Below are 25782 nucleotides of genomic sequence, written 5' to 3' on the forward strand. Positions count from 1 at the left end.
GCTGCTGCTGCTGCAGGGCATGCTCCTCCACTCCCAGGGATCACTCCCAGTCCACCCTGCCTCCTTCACCTTCCTCCGTCTCTTCTCTCTCTCTCCATCACCCTGCTGCTGCTCGCCCTCCCTCCCTCCCTCCTCTTCTCCACTCTTCCTCATCTTCCTCCTCCTTTCTCCTCCTCATCCCTGCCTCCTTCTCTTACACTGCCGCCACCTTTCCCCTATGGGCATGCCATCTACAGATGTTCAAATCCATGGATGGCAAGTCCATGAATATGGAGGGTGGATTGTAACTTGCACATAAATCCATGTGAGTGATGAGATAGGACCATTTGACAGCATTTGGCTAAAGGTAACTAGATAAATAAATAAATAAAAACAACACTATGATAGGAATTTACTACAGATCACCAAACTAAGACAATGTGGTGAATGATACTTTTGAGAAACAAATCTTAGAAATCTCCAAGATACAAGAGCCAGCAGTTGTAGGGGACTTCAACTATCCTGATATCTGTTGGGAGAATAATTTTGCTAAGTATAGGCTGTCAAACAAATTCCTGATGTGCTGTGCAGATAATTTCCTCTTTCAAAAGGTGAAGAAAGGAACAGAGAGGTCAGTTGTTCACTGGAATCAAAGCACTTGGTACTTTAGGGAAGAGCAATCACTGTAATGCTAGGATTCATGATTGTGGGGTAGATCAAAGAAGAGTATAAACACGAACCTTGGATTTCAGGAAAGCTAATTTTATCAAGCTCAGGGATATACTAGGTAGCATGCTATGGTTAAAGATGCTAAAGGAAAAAAACCTCAATGTGGGTGAAATTTCATGAAGAAGAAGTTGCTAAAAGCATAATTACAGATTCCATGGAAGAATTAAAATGTATTGTATTGCACTGCATTGGATTGTTAGAGAAATTGACTTAGCAGATTACTTGGTTTTTAGAGTTACTCAGTTCATTTTGTTAGAAAAATTGACTCTCAAACTTCACCTTATTAGAGGTGTAATAGCTGAAGAGATTTTTGAGAATCAGAACATAACATACTGTATATGGCACATGCAAATTCTAGACATGGCCCAGCACTGATTCATATGATATTTTGGAAGCTATCATTTTTGGATATTGATTATGGTCTGTTGTTGTCATTTATCTTTGATGGTAATTGTCTGATTACTCTTTGATTCATAGAATATTTGGGGTAAGGAAAAAAGCAATATATATTGAAAAAGAAAATATGAAGAAACCTCCATTCCTTTCCTTTAATTACATCCTTGTGATAATTTCATTGCTACTGATTTTCTTAATTAGCAAAATCGGAGACTGAACACTGTAATTAGGTTGGTGTCTGTGTACTCGCTCACTTCTTCTCTCTCCCTCTCTGTGTGTTCTAGCTATTTTAGTCAAACACAGCTGAGCACGTATTCTTCTTCTGTTGTACTTTTTTGGTTTAATGGAATGGAATCTTTTAGAATAAAGAGATTCCCACCTGCAAGCCAGCCATATTGTAAGGGTGGTGATGGTGGTAGCAGCAGTTGGCCAAGCTGAATTAGCATGTCTGTTCTCCATCAGAGTTGCTGGCTGGTTTCTATTTCTTATTAATTTGCATCCCGCTATGAGAGTTTGTAGAACTGCAAGTCCTTTTAAATAACTTGGTGGGGGAGCTGAACATTTTTATATCTGAACATTTTTTTTCACTTAGCAGATTACTTGGTTTTTAGACTTACTCAGTTCATTTTTAGAATATTGATTTAAAACATTCTTCTGAAGAATGCACGTCCAGTGACCTCGGTAAAACAGACATCATTGTAGCACATTGGAAGAACCTCCAGGTGGAGCCTGCCATTGGTCAGGGAAAAAGAGTGTAAAGACCTTAGCAGGGCTGGAGCTTTCTGTTTCTCCTGATCTCTCTGTAGTCTTCTATTGAGTGCCTTTCAAGAATTATGATTTTTGGTTGGGCCCTCACCATGATGAGATGTTTCTGTTTGTCCCATCACATTAGGTTTTATTCTGACCACATACTGTAGATTTATTTGCTTTTGTAGTTAAATGTAGGGTTTAACAAAGCAAATCTCTCCAATGCACACTTCACTTGGAGAAATATAACATATTTTTTTTTTAAAGTAAAAGGAAGGCAAATATGTTTTGGGGATTGACTGAGACGGTGATGGAACTCCCCTGCAGTTGGGTTCCTTTACTAGAAGAATGGACAGGACAATGGGAATCTCTAAGAGTGAACAGTTATAGTTGGAAGTTGTCATGTGAGGAGAATGGATAGCCTAAGTATTAATCATGGATGATTATTAATAATAATTTACTTGCTTTGGATAAAAGTTGTTACTGTTATTTAAAAAGAATTAAGCATATTGCCATGTGTTGTGCAGCCTGGATTCAGCTCCTGCGTGATTAGAGAGAACACCTTCCGTGGCACCTTGAAGACAAAAATTGTTATATTGGAGTGTAGCGCTTAGGAATGTTAGTGCTGTAGTTTTAGTACTAATATGTACAGTAAGTCCTGAATGGTTCAGGAAAGTCATTTGAATGACATTATACCCTTAAGAGAAATGTAAACAATTAATTTGCTGTTACAGTGTTCAAAAATTAAAATGGCTATTTAAAAAAAAACACAAACATCAATTTTCCCATTATCAAAAAAATTAAAACATTAAATTGCTACTTAAAAGTAATACCATTGGCATTCAGTAATAGATTTACTGAATTAGTAAATTGTTGACTGTTTCAACTCATTAGGAATAACAAATGAAGTTCAAAGCCAAACTCTGGTTTTCCAAGCACACTAACAGAAAGATCTGTTGTGGTAGCAGTGGCTTGGTAAAACCATCAGTCACCTTAGCCAATTAGAAGCCTATAAAGAACAAGAAGACTACATAGCTAATATGGATGGGCTCAACAATAAAGTTATGCTGCCCACACCCAAAAATAAAGGCTGATATCCTTTTGGGAGTCACATTTACAGTTTTCTGTAGTGGTGGCAGGGAGTTGGACTGGATGGCCCTTGTGGTCTTGTCCAATTCTATGATTCACTGACATTAAAACCAAATTACAGCAATCTCCTTGTTGTGGCTGTGAGTTGAGAGAAACAATTGCTGCAGGACTCTCCAGTGGCCTGTTCTCAATATGCACTGCACATGTCATTTCCTGGTACCACAATCTGCACCACCTTTGAAATCCTTTGGCTGGGTCGTTGTCTGGGTTAAGAGGTAGTTTTTTAGGGGTTGGAGAAGGGAGGAAGCATCAGTAGAAGTACTTATGCTGACAGAGCTCCATTGCTGTAGCTGTGCCTGCCGACACAGGATCTTGGCCCATGTAAGGAAGAGTTAGGTGCCAGGTTTAGACAGACAATGGGTAAATGGTAGACTTCTTGGTTTTCACTTATAATATTGAAGATATACTCATGGTGTTCTTGCAACCACAATCTCAGTAAACAATCAAATACTGTATGCAAAGGTATGTTGTAGTACCTTTGAGACTAAGGGGCTCTACAGGCTGGCACTTTGTGCCAGCCTGTAGTCAGAGCCACAGCACAGCATCCACATGCTAGAAGCTGTGGCTCTGCCCAAGGACGTAGCCAGGATTTTAGGAAGGGGGGGGGGGGCCTGAGTGACAGCCTTCATTATAATGGGGCTGGGGCGCGGCGGCTGCGCAGCACACACCATTCATTTTTCGGGGGGAAGGGGGGGGCCCGCCCCCCAACCCCCCCCCCCCCGCTACGTCCCTGCTCTGCCCTTTTGTGCCATGTGCTGCATGTCCTACTAGATGGCATGCGGCATCATGATGCAGCCCTGGACCTGCATTTAGATGATGCAGCGCCGAAAGGGCATCCAAAAGTCATGGCTATGATACCCTTTCCGGGGCATAAAAAGAACCCAGTTTGCGGGATCTTTTTGCACCGGGTTGGGGCGTAGCATGCAGTTGTTGCATCCCCAACCCAGCACTTCTAGGGGTGGCATACAGCCACCCCTTATGGGCTGTCTGTGTAGCCTCTGAGTGAAAGAAAGAAGCTGGAAGCATGGGTTTTCATAGACTTGAGTTTACTTCCTCAGGTGCATGGAGGAAGTAGGCTCAAGTTTAGGAAAGCTCATGCTGCCATCTTCTGTCTTTAAGTTCGTCTCAAAGGTAACATCCCTTTGCATACTGATTTTCCGGACTATCATAGCTATGACTTTGGATTAAATACTATGCCACGTTGGAAGAGCTGACGGCTGCATCTGCACTGCAGAAATTATCCAGTTTGATACCACTTTATTACCACGGCTTAATGCTATGGAATTCTGGGATTTGTAGGTAGCTGTGGCACCAGAACTTTCTGACAGAGAAAGCTAAATGTCTCACAAAGCTACAATTCTCAGAATCCCAGAGCATTGAGCCATGACACTTTAAGTGGTGTCAAAGTGGATTGTTTCTGCAGTGCAGATGCTGCTTTAGATTGAGAGCCTGTTTCTTTACTGGCAGTTGCTGCAAGTAAGAAAAAGCTCCAAGCAAGGAAAAGGGGAAAATCCAGCAGCAGCAGCAGCAGTTGGAAAAATAACGTAGACAGCCTTTTTTTTTTTAAATGTTAGGCACTCAAAGGCAGATACTCAAAGAATAGGCAGCTTGGTGACAGTTGCATCTTTATCTAACTGCTACTGATGCTAACTATACATGTACAGAGACTGTCAAACTTCTCATGTAATGGACTAATTTGTCAGGCGTTTGCTACATTAAAATCACCTCATTAACCTTTGTTGCTGCTGCTGTTGTTGTGTTCCTTCAAGTTCTTTATCACCTTTTGTGACATTAAGGCAACTCTACGACAGAGTGTTCTGGAGCTGAGAGTGTGTGACCCACCCAGTGGGCTTCCATGGCCAGGTGGGGAGTTGAACCCTGATCTTCAGAGTCATGGTCCAATGCTCAAACCACTAAACCATGGGTTGGCAACCTGCGGACAGCGGGGGCCGCATCGGCCGCAGAGGCTTTTCGCCTGGCCCGCGGCAGCAAATGCGGCTTTTTGCCTCTATGGGCGCCGCATTTTTTCTCCCAAACATGGTGGTGAGGTCTCGCCGCGCCTTCGCCGCCTTTGGAAGAAAAAATGGCGGCCCCATAGCGGTGAAGTCTCGCGTGACCACAGAAAAGGTCGCGCGAGACTTCACCGCTATGGGCAGCGGGCTTAAGAGACCCGCTGCGCCCAGGGTCCCCCACGGGCTCGAGGCGGGCACGGGGCCTTTAAGGGACCCGTTCCGCCCCGGAGTCCCCAAACGGGGCTCCGGAGGCGGCACCGGGCCTTTAAGGACCCGCTGTCACCCCAGGAGTCCCCAAACGGGGCTCCGGGGCGAGCGGGCCTTTAAGGGACCCGTGCCACTGCTGGAGTCCTCCAAGAGGACTGGGCAGCAGCAGGGGGTCTCTGAGGGCCGCTGCCGTCCCTGGAGTCCTCCAAGGGGACTCCGGCGACGGCAGGGGGTCTCTTAGGGGCCCGCTGCCGCCCCTGGAGTCCTCAAGAGGCCTCCGGCGGCGGCAGGTGGTCTCTGAGGGCCCACTGCCATCCCTGGAGTCCTCCAAGAGGACTCGCGGACGGCAGGGGGTCTCTTAGGGGCCCGCTGCCGGCCCTGGAGTCCTCCAAGAGGCCTCGGCGGGGGGGCATGGGGTCTCTGAGAGGCCCACTGCCATCCCTGGGGTCCTCCAAGAGGACTCCGACAACGGCAGGGTTCTCTTGGGGCCCGCTGCCGCCCCTGGAGTCCTCCAAGACTACTCCGGCGACCAGCGGGGGTCTCTTAGGGGCCGCTGCCGCCCTGGAGTCCTCCAAGAGGCCTCCGGCGGCGGCAGGGGGTCTCTGAGAGGCCCTCTGCCATCCCTGGAGTCCTCCAAGAGGACTCTGGCGGCGGCAGGGGGTCTTTAGGGGGCCCACTGCCATCCCTGGGTCCTCCAAGAGGCCTCCGGCGGCGGCAGGGGGTCTCTTAGAGCTGCTGCCGTCCCTGGAGTCCTCCAGTGCTGGCGGCCCCCACCGGCTTTTTTGCCAGCCTGCTGACGGGGCCTGGGGGGGCCCTGTTAGGGGCCGGCAAAGGGGGGAGGCCTGAGGAGACAACCCGGCCCCCGGCTCAAAAAGGTTGCCTACCCCTGCACTAAACCATACTGGTTCTAATACTGAGTGTGGTATAACTGTCATGGTAACAAAAATCCAGGGATGGCTTTCTACTGTGTCCATCCACACATAACCATGCTTTTAACCCCACTGTGCACCAAGAAAATATACAGTAGAGGAAATGATATAAGCCGCAGCCACATATCAAGCGCTTGGAATGTTGTTGAGTAGAGAAACAGAGATGACCAGACTGACATCTTGTGGCCAGACCCTGAAAAAACATAGAGGAACACTCAGTTTTCTTACAAGTTTTATTATTTTAGGAGGAATGAGAGCACAGTTATAACTCATAAACATCTCTACTCATCAGCATATGCTCCTGTGACCTCCCTCATCCATTGACAGTGCTTTGTTCTTGGATCTGTGGCTGGCAATGGCTAAAGGCAGCTCTTTGAAAGTAGCTGTGTCAGAATGGATGTCATGAGAGAAGACCTACACTTTCTTTGACCTTTTAAATCTTTTTATATTTGCTTTCAAATTGCCTTTTTTGTGCTTTTCAGTATGAGTGCTTCTCAGCCCTTCTGCATGACTGTTCATGTTACTATTTTACATTGCCCGGTTGGCTAGTTCCCAACTAGACTAGACAACCTTGAATCATTTTTTGAGTGGTGAGTCGACATGTAGGTAAACACCACCAATTTTATGGGTCTTCTCTATTTGAGATTTAGGCCATTGTGTTGCATTCTGAATGGAACTCTGCTCACAGACACATGTCACCATGAGAGGGCAGTTTAATTAGTTTATTGTTTTAAAAACAAAACGATCTTGTGCACCTTAAAGACTAACGAGTTTTATTTAGCAGAAGCTTTTCTGAAATGCAATCCACAACATCAGATACAGTTGCATTTTTCTTATTTACCACTTCTGTTGTTTTTTAAAAAGCAAGTGTCTGTGAGTAATTCAGTATATTGCTGCACAAATGAAGGATGTGCGCCAGAGATTTCAGTGATACATTTAATGGGATTTCTTTAGTCATGTACATACTTTTTGGATATGCTGGCTGCTCCTTAAATTGATCTCTCTGGCAGGTTACAAACCGCCAAAAATACGTATGGAATACATATTAGGGTTAGGAAGGGGTGGTGCTTCCGCACCCCCCTAACCCTATGTATTCCATACGTACAACATGGCGGCGCCCCTTCCACATGGGGGCCGCCATGTTTACGTATCGGACGCTGTGCGTCCGCACGTGTCGCGGCGTCTATGACGTCGCGAGTCCGCCCCTGGCGCCTCGTGACGTCATAGAGGCGCCGCTTAAAGAAGCTCCATTTTGGAGCTTCTTTTTTGTTCCGCAAGGGAGCCGTGCGGTGTGGCTGCGGCGGCAGACTGCCTCAAAGCGGCGGTCTATAACCCGCCTGTGTAATCTAATCATATTAGTATCTCTTTGCCTTAATTCACACTTTTCTTCTCAGGTTTCAACTCTCTGGTAGGAGGAATCATGGGATTCTCTATCCTTCTAAGTGCAGAAGTCTTTAAACACAATGCTTCTGTCTGGTACCTGGATGGAAGTATGGGAGTTCTAATCGGACTTACAATATTTGCCTATGGAGCCAAGTGAGTGTATTTGTTTCTTCAGTTTTCCTTGACGTTTGCATGCTCATAGGTATTGCAGTGATCTGGCCCCTTGCTATCATGTTTCACTGTGTGTTCTTCACACCTTTTACACAAGCAGAAATCTTTTTTTGTTATATATCCTTCCACTTCCACCCATTGACATGATAGTCATTTCTCCTGCCTTATATTGGTTAGGAAGAAATGTATCGCATGACCCACCACTCATTACAACTGATAAAGACCCATTTTGGTGTAGGTACCTCTGGAGATAAAAGTTCAATATGCTATCAAGAGCCACTACCTGTGTTTTTCTGATTATTGTCTATATCTGTTATCTTGATCACCTTGTTGCTTTTATTTCCAGGCTTCTTGTGGACATGGTCCCCCGGGTACGGCAAACACGTCACTATGAAATGTTTGAATAAAGACAGAGCTCAGCTACATGGACTGAATAAATTTTGCAAAATTCGATAAACAAAATCCTACATCCTGGCAAGTGGTGCCAAACATATGTACAAGATTGTACGTTATTTCTCATGGTATATTTTCTTCTTCTTTTTTTTACATTATCTTTCAAGGGAAAGTCTTCTCTGTACAAATAGACAAATTATGTGCACTGCGGCAGCCTTTTCCTTTTTTTTGTGTGTGCTATTAAAAACCTGCAAGTGGCAATAGAAGTGAATGAGAGTTCACAGTTCTAAATCAGCTGCTATGTTTGTCTTCTGAAATGGTCAGTTTTTAAATTAAACTCAAGAACTGTCTATAGAAAGGGGCCAAGCTCAGAAAGGATGGCTGCAGTTGTTTCTCTCTGTGGCACCTTAGAAACTAACACATATCATGTGGCTGGAGCCTCCATAGGCAAAGGCTATTTGTTCAGCTAGAGAAAAGTGATGGCTTTTAGTTCCATTGCCACTAAAGTTCTAGAATGGCAACATCACTGCCTCATTGTCTTCTGCCCAGAGCTCAGTGGCATGTTTAGATTATGTTTACCAACAGACATTACTTGTTGCATGAAATTATCCCCCCCCCCCCCGCCCCGGTCAGCAAATGATACTCCAGCCTCAATAACAAATTCCTCCAGTTACCTCACCCAAATGTCAGTTCTGACTGAAACCAAGAACATTGTTCTGATTTCATACTGTTTTATAAAATTTTCTGAAACACAGCAAGCACTACATAGAGTACATTAAGCTGTACGAACAAAATAAGCACAAAGTGTTACAAATATACAGGCAAAAGCCAAAACCTAAGAGTGAACATTGATTATATGTCTCTGATTGTATTGTGCACTCACGTAGCAATATGTCTGGCTAAATATACGGGTGTCCTGTTTTCTGGTGAAAGTGGAGTGTGATAGCTCACGCTGCTAGTATGATAGAACCTTTGTAGTTGTGAAGAGTTAAGACTGTTCTGTTGGTATTTATGTTCTTACCCAACATCTGATGTCATTTAACACCTGGATTATAAATTCCAGATCCCATTATGTATAATCAATAAAGCTGTTACTTATTTTATACAGTACCTGTAATTAACCTTTTAAAAAATAAGCTATGGATATAGTTGACTAGCCCCCAGCCATGTCTTCCTGAAACCCATTCAAATAGGTTATTGATGCTGTTTTTCACTTGAAGGTTTTCTGCATGAGTTTTGCATAAGGCAATGATGTTATGTTTTGATTTTTATGTGCAATCAACTTGTCTTTGTAGCTGTTATTTTCAAAGAGGTTAAAACAGTGTTCTATACTTTGGCCAAATTAATTATCCAGTATTTTATACTTTTGCTGAATGAGTTAGTGTATGAATTATGGAAACTGCAGTGTGGAATATAGTTTCACATATAGGCATCAGTGGGTTGAAGTCTGAAAAGCTATCTAAGCAGTACAACTCTTCACTTTTTTCATTCATTGCTTGCTTGTTCATACTTTCCGTGCAGAACTGAAAATACCACACTGATGCTAGAAGTGTTTATTTATGTTTACATGTCAAAGGCCTGGAGTTGGTACAATCTGGATGTTCAGTGGTGCTGCCTATGGAGAGCTACCTGTTTGATGGTGCTGACCACAATACTCTTATTTCATCACTTTAGAGTGAAGGTATTACATCTTCTAGTAAACAGCAGAGTGTTCTAGTTCATTCCATGTAGCCCCCTGAATGAATAAATCAGGGATGTTTTTAAAACCTAATATACATTGCATGTGATTCAGCAATATAAATGTGTGTGTGCGCGCACGTGGGGGGGGGGAGGGCATAGTCATAAAATAATTTTCTTGAACTCTATAGAGGTTTTGTTATTAGTAAAAGTTTGGATCTAGCATCAATGTGGTTTTATGCTTGTAAAATGAGAGCTCTGGGTATATGAAGAATTCTTCAGTGTGCAATATCCTTCTCCTATGAAAAGAAGTTTTGTAGTGGGGTTAAAAAGACTGATTGGAAAAATGTCTTGGACAGTGATCACTGTTCATAGGTAGACTATAGGCGGTAGAGCTGATATTTACACCTGGCACTTTCTATTTAAGAGACAAAAACAAAGTTGTAACAAAAAACTCACAATAACAACCCCACACGCAAACCCACCCACTCTGCCATCACACTTATGTATGTAGGATCCCATGAATCTTTATCAAAGGAGAAGAATCTATGTTGCATTGGCAGAAATATTATAGGCAGATCAGTCTAAACAAGAAAATAAATCCAAAGATTAAGATTAAGGGAAGCCCTAGTTGCACAGTGTTTAAATGCCGGTACTGCATCCATTCACAGCCACAAGGTTGTGAGTTTGATTCCAGGGACTCCAAGGTCCACTGAGCCTTGTATCCTTCCGTAGGTCGCTAAAATGAGTACCCAGCTTGTTGGGTGCAATTGGGCTTGCACATTGTAAACCATTTACGGAGTGCTTAAGCACACTGATACGCGGTATAGAAATGTACTTGCTATTGCTATTGCTATTGCTATAAAGATGTCCAGATATTCAGTTTTGGAAAAAGGAAAGGCTAAATTTTTAACTTCCTTTGCTACTTAACTTTTAAATCCAGTATTAAGAATCATAACATGGTGTCTGGGCTTCCAGGGATAAAATATAGGTTAAGCTAGTAAGTGTAGGTTGGTGAGTTTGATTCAAGCATCAGGAAGACAGCAGGTAAAAAATACAACTCAAGTCACACAAGAAAAGTTTATTGAAAAATAAAATTCTCTCTAGTTCTCCCTACGACAGTGAAAACAAAAGCATTTTGTCAGCCATGAAAATACAGACATTTACACCTTAGTTTTAAGTGGCCCATGTTATTACACCTCTAATTTGACAATTACACTTGCTGTGAAACAAACTGTTTGAACAAAATATAGCAAAACACAATTCAGGAAATAAAAAAATAAAATTTCAAGCATGTATTGTTTTTTAAAAAACAAGCAGTGTTTTAGAACAGATTGTTAAATTTATTAAGTCCTATTTGTTATTCAGCTGAATAGTACTCACACAACTGGTAAGGTAACACTCCCCCCTTTTCTTTTCTCAGTGCACCAGTTTGCCAAGAGGGTCTCTCTGTATGTGTTTCTTGAGATAGTAAAAAAACAACAACACACACCTGTAGCTTTTTGCTTTTTTGTCATCTCATTTTATATCCAGCCCTCAACTGCAGCTATCTTCACCACTGTGTACAAAGTGCCCCAAGGACTTTAATTAAACTACCATGGTGCATGCATATCTGCTTGGCACTTGTTCCACCATTAATAGAAACTGAACACTGGTAAGCACAGATGAGATTCATTTTGTCTTCAAACACCTACTCTTTGCAGTAGTTTTCTAGAAAAGGAAAAATAAAAACAAAGCGGGGGTACTTCCCAGCTAGACACTGTATTTCATAAACTATTTAAGCTTTCTCAACACGTACCATTTGCCAGCATGGTTACTGCTACTGCAGCATGTTGCATTTCCCAATCCAGCTGGGCATTAGTGCATAACATAAATATGTTCTTGGGATGAGTTAATAGGTGATGGAATGAACACTTCCACTTAGGATAGAAAGGGAATGTTAAACGTCATGCATAAAGTTTAGACTAACTTATTGGAATTTGAAGGGTTTTCACTTTGAATAGCCATACTGTTAACGACCATGCAAACTACTGTTGAAACTTACTCTCACTTTTAAAGCCATTCTTCCTGTTGTGTGGGAAAGAGATTTTTAGTTCAAAGAAAACAAAGTCTAAAGCAGCATTAGGTGAATGGAACTAGCAATATACTGTGCTACTAACACATACTGAGGTATATAGCATATGAACAATTCCATCCAACAATTCACTTCCAGAATCACTGTTCTAGCATAGGCCATGGCAAATTCAGTCTACTCACCACTTGGTAGTGTATTCATAGTTACAAATAAGGCTAGTATCTTCATGTACATAACAACACCTAATTAAACTGTTTATGAAGGGCATGTAATTGAGTAGTACCATTCAGTATCCTGAATAAGCAGTCTAGAGAAGATTTTACTAAAATATACCCATCCTGTATATACTAACTATCTCTATAGCATAATATATACACTCACAACACTTTTAACATTTATAATATAGAATTGTCAGACCTTACTAGCAGTTCTGTTATACAGTCCATTTATTACACATTGCCAGGTTCTTCAGACAGGTTATTTTTACACCTGTTACGTAACTAAAGATGTGAAGAATGAATAGAATTATGGAAAACATTTAAATGTTGACGTGACAAAATGTTCATCATTTAAAATGAGCTGCCAGAAGTAACCAAATCCAGGGAGTACGGCAAATGGAAGTGACCAGGATTTCAAGAAATAAGTTAAAATACTGGTCAGAAAATTCCAACATTTCTGACTAGTGTAATATGAATATTGCTGGAAGTCACACACAGAAGTTACAACTTCTCCTGCTCCAGCAAACCATCTTTGATGTGTAGTCTGACCCCTTGTTTCTCTTTCAGCATTTTCAGTTTTTTTTCTTATTAGGTCAAAGAAATTTAAAAAGACATAAACACAGAATGCCCATTTAAAATTATACAAAGCAAAAGTAACTAGAATTATAACATCCTGCTTAATCCTGGCCTGTAAAACAAATTTCTAAGCAATCCAGCCTATTTTATGCTTTGTCTTTAATGAAGCCTAAGTTAACCTTGTAAATAACTATTCACTGGCTCCAAGGAAAAACTGCTCTAAGATGAATGGGTAAAGGAAGACAGTTTATATATCTGTGGATTATTATTATTATTACTATTATTTTATTGGGGGAAGGTTATTCTTTAGGAGAGAACTCAAGATTTTTTGGAGATTCTGAGAATATTTTTTATGCTCATGTTTGCAGATATGCTTTTATGCTCATGTTTGACGAACAGGCACATTCATCATTCTGTTCACCAATTACAATGTGGCAAGTCTGCAAAATGCCACTGCAATTTGCTTTTCAGTCATTGGGCATGCATTAACTGAACTTCAGCCCCCAAACCTGCTTTTTTGGCCGCACAGTCCCCCTCTCCTTGAGTCTCTGCAGATGCCTATCACAGCACATCCAGGAACACAAAGAGGGCTGGACCTATCTCCACTCATCTTTCTGCTCTCCTAAAATGGTATTCTTTGGGATGGGAGTGATAGCACCAGGCAGCATAGTCTGTTCCTGCAGGATCTTAGCCAGTTATGTAGATCAATCCCACAGAAATGACTCTAGCACCACTTCTAAAAGGTGGCAATGCTGGACATTGGCCAGCCTCCCTACCCTAACACTCCTCTTATTTGCACTTCTGAGAGTTATAGGATGGAGCGTGCCATCAGATCACATGTCCCTTCCCCTCTTACAGGTGCCCATTGAGAGTGCTGTGCCTTTCAGTCTCCTGGACTCCCAGAGCCAGCTTTGAATGATATTTTGTTACCTGTATGATCATGATAGAAAAATGGAAAAGGGAAGGCAATCCAAAAAGAGCTGCAATCCCCAATCAATATCTGAGTTTATGAATGAGAAACCACAATAATAGTGTTATTTAGTGCAAAACTGAATAATGAACATGAATTATTAAAGAGAATTTACATGACAAGGCTATCAAATCTACAAAAAATAACACGAGATGACTAAATGAATCCTAATATTAATATCCAGTTAAGGTCTTCCCTGGAGTAACATCCATGATAGAAAGGATCGTTTCTCCATTGTAGTATAATCCAGAGTGTTAGGGGAGTCTTTCTGAGCTGATTTTCAAGATATGCAGTAGGGAGGAGAGGAAGAGAAAATTCTGTTGCATGAATGGATGTCCACTCATGCAATATATATATTTAGGATTATATTAATAACGGCATGAACAGGGTTCTACTCATGCAATGCTCAATATCATTTTTACTATATAAATGGTAAAAACACGGCTTCATAGTTGGTACAGCAGAATAGGATACACCAATGGAAGACATGACTATCAATGATAAAAACTGCTTAACAACAAGCAGCTGTGTCAAAAATGTTGAGCGGCTTCTTTTGGAGAGAACATAACAAATTTAATTCAAGACTGCTAAGACTGTAATTGCCACCCTTCACCAATGTATGGATTAAATGGATGGAGTATGGACAGTGTGGGGGCACTGATACATCAGTGGAGAAACCTATGTCTTAGATTTTGCATTTGATAACAGAAAGCTTAGAGTACTAAAGTCCTAAAAGAGGAAGAAATGGCTTAATCAACATCAGGAAAAGTTTCTTTGAGCACACCGAAATGCATTCACTGTGGTTAGGAGCAGGTGAAAGTGAGAAAACCTCAAATAAAAAATTCCTATTTTATAAACCTGAGTTAAAACTTCTCTAGGAATCTCTAGGCCCTCCAGCACAATTGTGTGCTCCACATCCACCAGAAATTGACCATAGAATTGTGCTAGAGGACCTACAGATGCCTGAGAAGTGTTTTTGCTAGTATTCTCCAGGTCCTCCAGTGTGACTCTATGGTCAATTTCCAGCAGAATCACTCTGGAGGACCTAGAGAGAACATATTAGTAAAATCTGTGAGTAATGAAATCTGAAAAGTCAAAGCCACAAATGTGGAGGGTTGACTGTAATGCATATTAGATGATTAATCATCACCACGGTGTAAATGGATTATTCTGGCTGGGTTCAGAAAAAACCCCACATAAAAATGGTTCATTTTAATATCTGAATATGAGACTGCTCTTGAAACATGTTTGCCTTGACTGGATAAAATGCATATCTGAAGTGATGGTTTAAAGTTGATTTGCATACCAACTGTGAAGTACTATTGCATCCAATTGTGCAGATCAGTGACAACTACTAAGAAGGCCATTAATAGGAGTTGAAAGTGAAACTTTTAAAGCTGCTTAAAACCATGCTTTGCCTACTGTATATCCAGAAGCTCAAAACACAGCATTGTTTCTTCACAATGGCTAACGCCAAATCTTGTTTGATGTGACCATTTTTTAAATGAATAACCTTTCTCATGCTGTATACTGTATATACTCATGTATAAGTCTAGAAATTTTAGTCAAAAAACTGATCCAAAAAAGCTGGGTAGACTTATCTATGGGTCAATGTAAATACTGTACTTTAACTCCCCCCTCTCTCTGAGAGAGAGAGAGAGAGAGGAGCCATCCCCTTTTTCTAAATAGAGAGTGGTAAAAGGTGAGAGCTTAGTCCATCCTGGGAGCCCCAAAAAGAAGTATGGATCCCCTCTATTCTTTCATCCATCCAGCTTTTAGGATGAGCACAAACAGTTATGTCTGCCAGAATTTTCTAAGTTCTTTGGCATTATTTTCCTTTGCATCATCCTTTATATCCTTTATTACATGCCCCTAAGTTTTATCCTCGACTTATCCACAGATCACAATAGAATCCATAATTTTGGCCCTAAAACCTGCTCTTGACTTATACATGAGGTCAACTTCTACTTCTAGTTGAGTATATACACTAATTTCTCTGAGAGCATAGTGCTATCTTGGTTAGCAGTTTCACAGAACTTGAAAAAAGAAAAAAAATCAGCTTAAAATTAGAACTAGTACCATCATAATTTATCAAATGCAATGGACTGCTCAGATTCTCTCATTGCTTGTATTACTTGCTGCTCTTTCTGTTTCAGGAGGGTCATCTTAAAATGAAAGAGGAAATCCCCTCCAAACGTTCCCCCTCACAGCAAGAAAAAATAACTGGTAAATAACTGCACAGAAAAGCAGCAATGTTACCAGTGATTATATCATTTGATGAAAGGAATGTAGTCTGCTTTAGTGATCTGTGGAACAGAGTTTGAGTCCCTGACCTGACACATGAATCCCTAACTGTGATCAGGATGGCTATGCTTAGCTGATGACCACTACCAATACCTATTAGGGAAGTGGGCAATGCAGTTATTTTATAGGAGTGACAACACTTTCTATACTGCAAGTACCGTTAGCTTTTCTAGTCTTAACTTCAGTTACAACTAAAATAAGTTTTAGGAGGTGTTTTAAAAATAAACAAAGCAACCAACAATTTTACAGAACTAAATCAATAAAAAAAATTACAGGCACTGGTAAGAGGAAGGATATTAGAAAGTAGAAAGACTCAAAAGCTTGGAAGAGAGTAAATATTCTAGCTTTGCTCCAGAAGGTAGCCAAGGGTTTTAACTCTGGACTTAAAACTTATTTCAGCATGAATGTGGAAAACTCCATATGAACTGTGCCAAAGTACATTTTTAATATAGGAAGAAGCAAAAGATCTGCCAAATAAACACGAAAGCATGAGCTATCAAGGTATTATAAACTCATGAAAATACTATATCTTAATTTATTACTGTGTATCTCAAAAGAACATTTCTGTATTTTTAAAAACAGCAATTAGTATGGAGCTCGAATCCTGCTGGCAGTCCCAGTCAAGCTAGACTTATTGAATCAATAAATGTTGCCTCACCATTATACAGCTGATTCAGTAGGCCTACCAACAGGACTCAAAGCAGGGCCTGCATGTCTAAACACTCAAAATCCTCCATGTGGAATAGCCATATAAATGGAGCCATCATGAGTGAGTAACAAAAAAGCCACTGCAGCCACCTTCCAAGGCAACACCTTAGTGGCAATTTGTGCAACTAAGGAGGCCCAAAGCCATTAAAAGTATGAGTGTCAGTAAATCTTGGTGAATGTTCTACAGCTTTAAAAAAATGCAATCCACAAGCACAGCTTACTTCTGGTTGCTGTTAGTGACTTTGTGCTAGGGTTGTATAAGAGTGTGTGAACAGCGGACTCAGATAGTGGAGGAACTGTATGATTGACTTGCGCAGTGAGGCTTGGTCTGAGGTCTTAATACCACTGAGTACTGCACCCAAACAAATGGGTTTACATCCATGAAAGTTCATGTGAAAATAAAAACAAGCGATACCACATTTCTTTATCTCCCCCCTCTTTTTTATGCACCATATCACTGAGACTGTTTTTTTTAAAAAAACAACAACATTGGGAGTGAAAGAGGAATAACCTTTGCACATTTAAAAATAGTTTCTGGAGTGTTTATATGGTGAAACTCACATCTTGCTAAACAGATTTTTTTTCTGAAACACTGAAAGAAGTTTCTTAAAACATTATACTACTCACTGTAACGGGGAAATATGCCGCACTTTTAAATAAGAAAGTAATAAGTGTGCTCCTGTATGAATGAAAATTTATAATTTATAACACCTTCATGCTCTGTAACAAAATAGATGCACTAATCTGAAAAATAATGCCAGTTTACAAAACTATAATGTACTAGTAATTTACAAAATCATGGTATTAATGAATTTCTGTCAATTTCCATTTTCTAATTGTCTGATATTGGGCGTTGCACATATAGATTCAAGCCATAAACATTGATCATCTGGGTATGCAGCCAACTGTTTTTTGTCCCTCCTTCTTTGTTAAGATGTAGTACAAATAAGGACTTGGATAAGTGCAATGATTATAGATGCAAACATTCAAGTACAAATATCAATAGGCAGCATTCTGTTGACATGTTGCAGGTTGTACAATGTTCTTTGTTCCAACACCTTTGTCTTCTCCCAATAGAAAATACACTTTTAAAAAAATATTTATTTACATAAAGTATATGAATAATCAAAAATCAGTGTTCCATTACAGTTGTTCAGGCATTGTCTGGATCCCAAACGCACAATTATTTAAAATAAAAATGAAAGGCACACATATTAGCAGAATGTTTTATCGTTGCCATGCAAAATCCCAAAATACCCTCTCTAACGACTGCTTCTATGAACTACAAAAGAGACAAACTACTAAAACTATGTGAAATATACTCAAAGCATACTTACTTCTATGTGCAAATCAACTTGCATATATGAAATAAATGAGGTTTTTATTGGCATTTTTAAACAGTGTATTTGTTACCTTTCAAAGGCAAGCTTTTAATGTTAAAACTTTTAAAAAATAAATTATGTAAATGCTTCTCTCAAGTTTTGGTAATATCACAGAAGATTTTTAAAAAATACCAGATCAAAGAAAAAACATACATACATACATACATAGATATATCTATAAACTTGTAAATAATGAAGGAATTTTTGCTATATGAAGACTTGCTGCCTCTGGTGATAACATTTATCATTTTATTTTTGATTTAATGGTAAACCATTAGTTACATTAGATAATTTGGTATCTAAAGTAAAAATCTACCAAATGTATATCTGGGACTGGAATTTGCTTTGACAAAAAGATCTGTAGTTCTACTTGTACCCTTACATTTACTGAAAATAAATAATCAAGCATTTGCTTTCTGCATTTAATCTTTAAGGAAATTATCCAAGTTAAGCAAGGAAGGCATTCCCTAAAATGTATCAACCAACATGTATAGCTTTAATGGAAACTTTGAAAACAAAATGTCTTAATATTAATAGGCCAAATGGCTAACTGGTACAGGACTCATCTGCTTTTCACTGAAATTCAAGTGCCTTCTGGAAAAATAGTCCCAAGTCTCTCAAGCCTGTACTGACTGCAACAATGACCAACTGAAGCTTCAGATTTTCTTCCACCACCATGTCTTCAGAGTAAACAAATATTGCATCCACCATAGCAAGGCAAATATACAAATTAAACAGATTCCTTCCACAAACAGTGGTGTATTACTGTCACACAAAATTTAACAGGAAAGTATGAAATAATGAGTCTACCAAAGGTCTGACCTTATTTCCAAAAGTTCCTGCAGTAAGAACTTCATCCATTTTATTTTCCCATATAGTCGCTCATTGTTTGCTACATTGCAACTAAGCAGCTACAGTATTTTATTTTATAATTTTTTGGCCAAAGAATATCAAGCTACTACACTAGCAATTGGCAGCTCTATCCTCTGCTGAAAGCCCTATATTGCACCAACAAACTAGCAAACCCCTATGCTTGTCTCTGAGCTTATTCTGGGACAAGATTTTCCATGAGGGAGCCAGGTATGAAGACAGACATGCACACACAGACTTTAGCATCAGAATATAAAAGCCATGGCAGCACTGAAGGAAAGATTTTCAAGCAATTGTTCAGATTCCTAACCACTCCTGCTACATCTTTCCTACAAAACTTACCTAACCTTAACATTTGACAGCCTTTTCTGGAGAAGTATTAGACGGGAGCATTACTAAAGGCAAAGTAATTTACTTACATTGATAAAGACATATTTACAGTGCAGGTATTTTCAAATGGTTTTGCTGCTGCATTAACTGTGGTAGTGCTTTGTTTTTCATCTCTTCAATTTGGCAACAGTACAGATCGTAGGTGAAATAATTCAAGTCAAGTCACCAAGTGTGGCAAAATTTAAAATGGTCTCCCCCCCTTTAAAAAAATGGGGTGGTTTTTGTTGCGCTTTCATCTGATTGAGAAGCTGAAATAATTGATACTTAACCCACACAATCTTGGATTCCAAGTGTTAAATAATGGAGAAATTTGAGATGTTAGTTGGCCTTTTCATTCCAAAAGCCAATTGAGTGAGTCTTAGTATAGCATTTGGATCAGCTGCTGCTCAGTTTCAGGTCCACATAAAACATTTTAGCCTTGGTAAACCATTTTTCTTCCTTTCATGAACCATTTTCCTCATTATTTTATGACTGTTTAGCACCATTACTAGAAAAACAATTCTGGAGAAAAGGGAAACATTTAAATTGGGATTAAAAGGAACCAAATTTTAATCTAGGTTTGCCATTATGTTCCATAACAAGGACAGTTATTCTTTCACACAAATATTACATGTGCATGGATTGTAAGAACTTAATTCCACCTAATGTTAGGAAGAGGAAGTTGCCCTACATGCGTAGCTGGATTTGTAAATTGCATCAAGTGGGAGTGCACTTGTCCTGGTCCCATGGCACACAACTGCTTCTGAGACTGGGTAACTTTCCCCTTGCACAGAGTCTAGAAAAAGCTGGTCTGTGTCCTGTTAGTAGCGTATGCTGGTATAATCTCCTGTTACACTTGCAGGGATACTTCTAAGGTCACTGCAGAAGAAGGTGCCCAGCACCTACCTGTGCTATGACACTGCTCCCCTCAAACTACAGCCCATGCATTTTGGGGCAGAGCTCATGGCCAACTGGGGAGAAGTGGGCAGGATCCCATGCCCTATCTGGCTACAGTTTTGCAACCAGGAAAGAGGAAGCACCCGCACTCTCCTGCACCTCCATCACCGACTGGCTGTCATGTTGGATTGCATGGGAAGACGAAAGAGAAACCCAAGGGAAAAACTCTGGCAGATTTCAGACACTGGATTTCAGCCAACGTCTGCAAACATAATGTTAACTGTGGTTGTGGAATGACACCAATCAGATACTTGCCTATATTTTTTAAATTTAGTCTTTGTTTTTAAGCCTTACCATGACGATTTGTTTGACAATAATGTTTTCCCTTATGGTCTTTGGCATGTCAAGAGATATGCTAGTAGTCTCAGCATAAGAACTACATTACAAAAGAACAGAAATGTGTGTATTGTGTCATGAACAGAAACAATAGGAAATATTTAAAGGAGAAGAAAGCCAAAATAGCATATAAAGATGTGATACTGAAAATGGTCCAGTTATTCCCTGCTTCCCTAACCTACAGTGGCTTCACAACCTTACTGCAGAATTATGAATCATTCTTTTTTTTTTTACCAAATGCCTTTTTTTTGCCATCCACAAGTAGTGCATATAAAGATGTGTCAGTTGTGCAGCAAAAACATTTTTTAAATAAAAGATACTGTACACATTTTTTTTTAAAAAGGAAGAGCTTATCACATGTCTACAAGCAAAATTTGAGTTCGGCACTCTGCATTAACTGCAATTATACATAACTGTTCTGCTTCCACAATTTTTTTTCTTTTGTTAGGTATAAAAATGGCAGAAAAGAAGCCTCCTTTGTAGCAAGAGAGTGTATGATGTATGTGTGTGTTCCACAGTAGCTCTTTAAATTGCTACAACATATCAAGGCAGACCACTCTTCAATCATTTATCATTAATAGCCTCATTTCTATTTTCATCTTTCAGTCATTGTTTCACTACTTTACAGCAAATTCAGGAAAATATTGCTCAAAGGAAGCCATACCATTTTTCAGTGATCACAAAACATTTCTAATCACCATCTTATGAAAAAACAAACCTTAAGGTGAACCGGGAAGGGAGTGCACTCATAATTCTAGACAGGGTGTTTCTCAGGCCACTGAAGCCCTGACAAATGCCACAGTCAAAATCCACAACCAAGGATCTGGCAGCCATATGCTCTCCCAATTCATGGTGCTGCTTTCTCAGTTCTCTCAATACTGCATGGAGTTGTAGATGATACAACAAGCAAGAGAGAAACCAATAGCCAATGGTGAGATGTTCAGTAGCTGCATGACCTTGTAGTTCCAGGAACAGCACCAGCCATTCAGAGTTCAGGAGAACGCTAGTGTCCATGTACCCAGGATATGTTTTGGATTCTTTCCTGTATCGCCTCTTTCATACCTGCTTTTTCTACAGGTGAAATAATATTCAAAAATGTCATCTACCACGATGAGCTGTTAGGAAGAGAAATGCAATATATTTCCAGCTTTTGTTTTGCCTCTTAAAAAGTATTGGACTTCATTTGTCCCCTCTTTAAGTAACTAATGAGACTTCCCATGGGCTTCGTGGCAGTTGCTGATTTAGAAAAAAAACTTAAAATCTTCAGATTTGATTTTTTAATCTGTTCCATTCTGGGTACAGATTTCTACTCTTCAGCCTGCAGTGGCAAAGTGCAAACAAACAAACAAACAAAAAAACCAGACAGCAGCTCTCTCTAAGCCACTTGCTTGTTTGTCCGTTCATAAAGTCACATGAATTGCTGCTATAGACAGTCTTTGCAAAGTGCAACTTGTCCTTTAAGGTAGTCTCTACAAGGGCAGATTCTTTTGTGGTTTGTATGAGATCCTGCACAGCTGAACAACAACAAATCACCCTGGAAAACACAGTGTTTTCGCCTTTCATCAAAAGATGGAACCAGAATATCATTTGCAGATTCAACTGTATGGCATTCAATGTTGTATCTGGAAAAAAGAAATGCAACATGAACTACATCATTTGCTCATTTAGTTATCCCATAAGGAGTGCAGCTTATACCCTGTATAGCCATTCTGCTAATGTGAAACTTTGCCCATTCAAGAAAACCCAGTTTCATCCTTACACAAATGTCCAGTCTAGTGTTTTAATTACACAGAGCCAAGCTAATCTAAAACTGTTTCTAAAATTTATTATGACACACTACTAGATTCTGTTGGTTGTAGTTGTCCTAGCTGTTCCACTTGTTCCTGACCAACTTCAATGGAATATGAAACCCAGTAACAGAACAGTATCATATCTGTAGTTCTTCTGCTAGTGTTACGCCATATGCAACATTATAGGGCTTCTTCTAATTGACAGTGCAAAAGGTCAGTAATGGAGATTTTTGTTGTGGAGCAGTACCTATCATACACAAGAACAGGGCTAGCATGTGGCCCTCCAGATGTAGCATTCTAATTCCTGCTGTCTTGCCAATGGTGAAGGATGATGGGAGTAGCAGCTCATCCAGATCTAGAGGTCTACATATTCTCCAACACTATCCTAAAATACATTTTTAATAATTTGTAACAGCTTCCTACTCAGTTCATACAGACTCAGCAGCAACCACATCCCATTCATTTCCAGACACACTGTGCGAAAAACCACACTAGTCATTTTACTATAAGAAAGTGCAAATGAAAAGAAAGTCTCAGATGAAAAGATGTAATTCAGAATGTTTGGTTTTACAAGGAAGTTTGATAAACAGAGGTGCTACTATTCAGCCAGAATTATCTCTGATGTGGGATGACAGTTGTTAACTGGGCATCAGTATGCAAGGAGTGTAGATGCAGCAAATAGATGTGCAATATTGTCACACATCAAAACAATCAGAAGGCACTCAGTTTCTTTTATCAATACCTGTGGCACATTACTCTAGGAACATGTAATTGAAAAGGGGATCTCAGTGTTGTCAATACTGTCAATACTTGACAGTGTTGTCAAGTACTATAATCTGTAGATTAAGATAGAATGGAGAAATAATGCCATTTTAACCACTTTGATATTGGCAAAACATACTGCGTAGAAGTTCCTTCCTCTGTCTCTCATAATTCTATATAGATACATCCAATATATGCATGAACATAAAATAATTACTGTATTCAGAGCACTGAAGTTCCGATGTGTTCATTATGTTAAAAATTTTCTGGTATTAAAAAATTAAAAACAAACCAAAAACATGTTAGAATAATATTAAAATTTAGTTAAAACTGCCCAGCAGTTTTCTTATCTTAAAACCTGCGATACTTACTTCAAGAGATCTTTGTCCTTGTTCAGGTGCTGGAAAAAGGATGGCTCACAGATAAGATGATTTTCTTGACAAACCTGCTTACATGATTTTCCAGGCCCAGCAATTTTGACTTGAAGGGCACTTAACGGGGGCCACATCACTTGCCCATGGCAGAAATCCTGTAATAACACAATGTATTTCATAACTACAAAACCCCACCACACAAATGACACTTAATATTATTAAAACTTCAAATAATCTTTAGGCAATTCATTTAAGACTGCAAGGTAATCAGCATGGATCCCAGTGTCTGGATGTCACTGATCCCTGTCAAATTTGGAAGCTGAAAGTACATATAATTGCAATCATTCCTAAAGACTGGAAAGAGTGCCGGTAGTCTCATGTGGTGCAGTGGTATTACTGTTGGGACTAGGACTCTAGAAGACCAGAATTCAAATCCCTGCTCAGCCATGAAAACTCACTGGGCAAGTGTTTTGGGCAAGTCACACTCAACCTCACAGGAAGGCAATGAGAAAGCCCATCTGAACTAATCTCGTCAAGAAACCTCTATGACAGGTTTGCCTTAGGGTCACCATAAACCAGAAGACAGCACTACCGAGCCAGGAGGGTGAATAAATAATCTGCATCACAGTACTACCGAAGAAGGGCAGTTTCCACAAGATGTCAACATTTTAGTAAAAGGGAGGCCAACATGACCTCTAAGGAGGAGGAGGAGTTCTAGAACTTAGGACATGGAGCTTAGTTCCTGAAGCTGAATTTGGCCCCTGTGGGACCTCCATCTGCCCCTCTAGAATTCTCCAGAAGGTCAGGCCTGCTTCTTCATAATCTTGTTAGGAACCTCCTCAACCTTTGTACATTCTGAAAGGTTGAAACACCACTCTTAAGGCTAGGAACAAGACAAAGATGAGATCAGAGCCACAAATCACAGTTATCCCCTACAAAGCACAGCATCATATCCACATCACAGAAGGCATGTTGATAAGCTTAGAAAAGGGCACACAGGCACATACACAGACAGGCAAAAACCGAGCTCCCCAACAATATATTTTATTTGTTGGCATTCTGATGGCTGATTTTTATAAGGAATTTGTGTGGATATAGCTTGCTGATCAATTTCTCCCCCAGATATTTGAAGGTGTCATTTTAAAATAATTTCTTACTGTATTTAAACTTGATTAGTGGTACACTGTAACTGTTTAGGAGAACAATAAATTATTGGAAAAGAAATTAAGAAGTACTATGCCTTAGAGGACTCTAAACCAAGCAATTTTGTCACAAACCTACAGATAGCTCTCTCTGTTTGTAATAATTTAACAGAGGAAAAAAAGCATTTGTAAAGGGGTGGTTGTTCAGGAAAAACACCAAAATACACACAACAAATGTATACTGATATGGAAAGCATACCTGCTTCTCAATGAACACATTCATTCTCTGGAGCATTCCTTCACACGTGAATTCAAAGGGCAAGTATGGTTCAATCTGTCAAAAACAAAACATACTGATTTTAGTGCTAATTTTTAAGAAAACATTTAACTGCGATTACCATTATGCCTCCTGTTAGGACATGGGTTCCAATAGTGTTTACTACAGCTTGGATCCAATTGTGTCATTGTCCTTGGGCAACCCCAGTTGTGCAAGGAGCTGCTCGCATCATGCTGGTATGCAGCATCTCTTTCCACAACTGGTTTTATCCATTTCCATCTCTCGTGTGTACCCCTCCTTCTCCCCTTACCTGTCTCTGACACATTCTGGCACTTCCTCTCTGGCAGATTTACATCACAAAACCTGGGAGGAAATTAGAGGAATGGTGTGGCTGGACAAATGTGCCTTTTTTGTGGGAATGGAGGAGTTGAGCCATCAATTTCAGCACCTTTTTGTTGCCGACTAGCCAGTTGCCTATCTTGCAGAAGGGCTATCTGCTCCAAGAGGCATTTATGAGGAAGACCAGCTGTCTGGTGGCAACAATGAAAAAATTGCCTGAACATGTGGAGACATGTGGGAGAGAAGGCAAATGCATGGGTAGGACTTTCTACTCTGCCAGTGATAAAATGGATTGGGCTTAGGTTGTGTAGTAGGTTCATGTGGAAATACAGGTCTTAATAATATTTGGCCATGGTGAATGTTTCTGCAATAAACTATACAACTGCTCATCAGCTTCACTAGCTATGTTTCATATCCCATATTTTTCCCCATGGAAGTTCTTTGAAGCCAGAGAAACACCTTTTTAATTTTCTAATATATGTATTTTGATCATCTCTAATTTTTTTTCCACATAGAAGCAACTTATTTTTCAGGATAAATGGTGCTCCTTTTAAAAAAAAAG

At 40.0% G+C, this 25782-nt stretch overlaps 2 protein-coding genes across 3 annotated transcripts in view; one reads left to right on the top strand and one right to left on the bottom strand.

Annotated features, from left to right (window-relative positions):
- TMEM163 (transmembrane protein 163) overlaps positions 1-9200 on the top strand; it is a 108053-nt gene extending 98853 nt beyond the window's left edge. Inside the window, exons 7-8 of the mRNA XM_042462239.1 lie at positions 7543-7684; positions 8049-9200. Of these exons, the coding sequence (XP_042318173.1) occupies positions 7543-7684; positions 8049-8109 (203 nt within the window). The 3' untranslated portion in view covers positions 8110-9200. The remainder of the gene's footprint in view (positions 1-7542; positions 7685-8048) is intronic.
- Positions 9201-18239: 9039 nt separating this feature from the next.
- MGAT5 (alpha-1,6-mannosylglycoprotein 6-beta-N-acetylglucosaminyltransferase) overlaps positions 18240-25782 on the bottom strand; it is a 167442-nt gene continuing 159899 nt past the window's right edge. For both annotated transcript variants that reach the window (XM_042462228.1, XM_042462220.1), the window contains exons 15-17: positions 24864-24938; positions 23460-23617; positions 18240-22158 (exon numbers count right to left, since the gene is read on the bottom strand). In XM_042462228.1, coding sequence (XP_042318162.1) covers positions 21960-22158; positions 23460-23617; positions 24864-24938 — 432 coding nt within the window. In that variant the 3' untranslated portion in view covers positions 18240-21959. The remainder of the gene's footprint in view (positions 22159-23459; positions 23618-24863; positions 24939-25782) is intronic.

Source organism: Sceloporus undulatus, chromosome 1 (assembly GCF_019175285.1).
Source record: "Sceloporus undulatus isolate JIND9_A2432 ecotype Alabama chromosome 1, SceUnd_v1.1, whole genome shotgun sequence".
NCBI lineage: Eukaryota > Metazoa > Chordata > Lepidosauria > Squamata > Phrynosomatidae > Sceloporus > Sceloporus undulatus.